At 65.4% G+C, this 1,224-nt stretch overlaps 1 protein-coding gene across 1 annotated transcript; it reads left to right on the top strand.

Annotated features, from left to right (window-relative positions):
- Positions 1 to 6: 6 nt before the first annotated feature.
- Positions 7 to 1,084, top strand: LOC112121119 (symplekin-like). Its single transcript, XM_024220206.1, has 2 exons — positions 7 to 208; positions 803 to 1,084. Exons 1-2 carry the CDS (start codon positions 77 to 79, stop codon positions 971 to 973), a joined length of 303 nt encoding a protein of 100 aa, XP_024075974.1. The 5' UTR covers positions 7 to 76; the 3' UTR covers positions 974 to 1,084.
- Positions 1,085 to 1,224: the final 140 nt, after the last annotated feature.

Below are 1,224 nucleotides of genomic sequence, written 5' to 3'. Positions count from 1 at the left end.
GGAGCAGAAACTGAAGCAGCCGGCCAGCCAGCCACGCCCTGCCCACGTCCTGGCACCGCTGCCCGCCGAGGAGCCCATGGACTTCCGGGAGGAGGGTCCCGAGGTGGAAACGCCCACCATCTTCATCAGCATGCAGGAGGAAGAGGAGGGTTCAGGCGGAGACGGGTCCCTGTTGGACTCCAGCGTGGAGGGGCCCCTACCTGCGAAGGTACGTTCTGGGGGCGGACGGGCGCTTGGCAGAGCTCGTGCGTGGAGTCAGGGCTGCACCCAGCCAGGGTCCCATTAACCCCTCGCTGGCCTCAAAGCTTCCTACTTCTTCTTGGCCCCCGGTGTCCCCTAGCACAGAGGCGGGTACGGAGAGCTCTTCTGGCCACGAGGGGGCCCTCCCCAAACACTGCAGCATCAGGGGCCCTGCCCCATGGTGGTCAATGTGGCTCCCCCACCAAACCCCTGTGCAGCCACTGACCCTGCCCTGGGGGCAGGGCTGCTCCAGCCCTACTGATCTCATTGGCCAAAGGATGGAGCCAAGGGCCTGCCCAGTGCCTTTGGCCCCTCCCCTTCCTGCCTGAGGCTGGGAAACCAAGGCTGATGTAGCGATCTTGGAAGGGGGCTGGAAAGTGCCCCAGGATAAGTGAGGGGCAGTTGAAGAGATCCCAGGTGGGGATGACATGATCCCCTCTTCAGGGTCGGGGTGGAAGTTAAAGCTAGAAGCCAGCTCAACAATGGGTCCCTTGGTCTGTCCGGCTGTGGGGTCTCCATTCATGAGGCGTCTTGTCTGCCCCCTTTCCCTGCCCCACACCAGGAAGCGAAGAGCAAGGAGGCGGGAGCCAGCAGCGCCGCTGACGAGGGAGCCGAGAGCAAGCCAGAGAGCCTCACGCCGGACGAGCCGGTGCCCGGCGGGCCCCAGCCCGTCAGCCAGCCGGAGGAGCTGCCAGAGCCCGGCGCGGAGCAGGAGCAGAAAGCAGAGAGCTGATGGGGCGGGGCAGTGCCAGCCCCTGCAGGGCAAAGATACTCTGGGGGGAGGGTGGGGAGGAGCAGAAACTGCACAGCTAACGGCCTGGATCTGGGTTAAATAAAGAATCGCTGTTCGTGGGCCCTTCTGCCTCCTTGTGTGCGTGGGGCGCGTCCCTCCCTCCCTCCGGCTGGGTTCATCCCCCGGAGCAATCTTCCCCCAGGAGAGAAAGGGGGGGGGTCTGGTGGGGGGTGAAGGAGGGGGGAGGGGGC

Source organism: Terrapene carolina, unplaced genomic scaffold (genome assembly GCF_002925995.2).
Source record: "Terrapene carolina triunguis isolate 2854851 unplaced genomic scaffold, T_m_triunguis-2.0 Scaffold3241, whole genome shotgun sequence".
Lineage (NCBI taxonomy): Eukaryota > Metazoa > Chordata > Testudines > Emydidae > Terrapene > Terrapene triunguis.
Note: the sequence above shows the minus strand (reverse complement) of the source record. Positions and strands in the feature narration are given on the sequence as shown.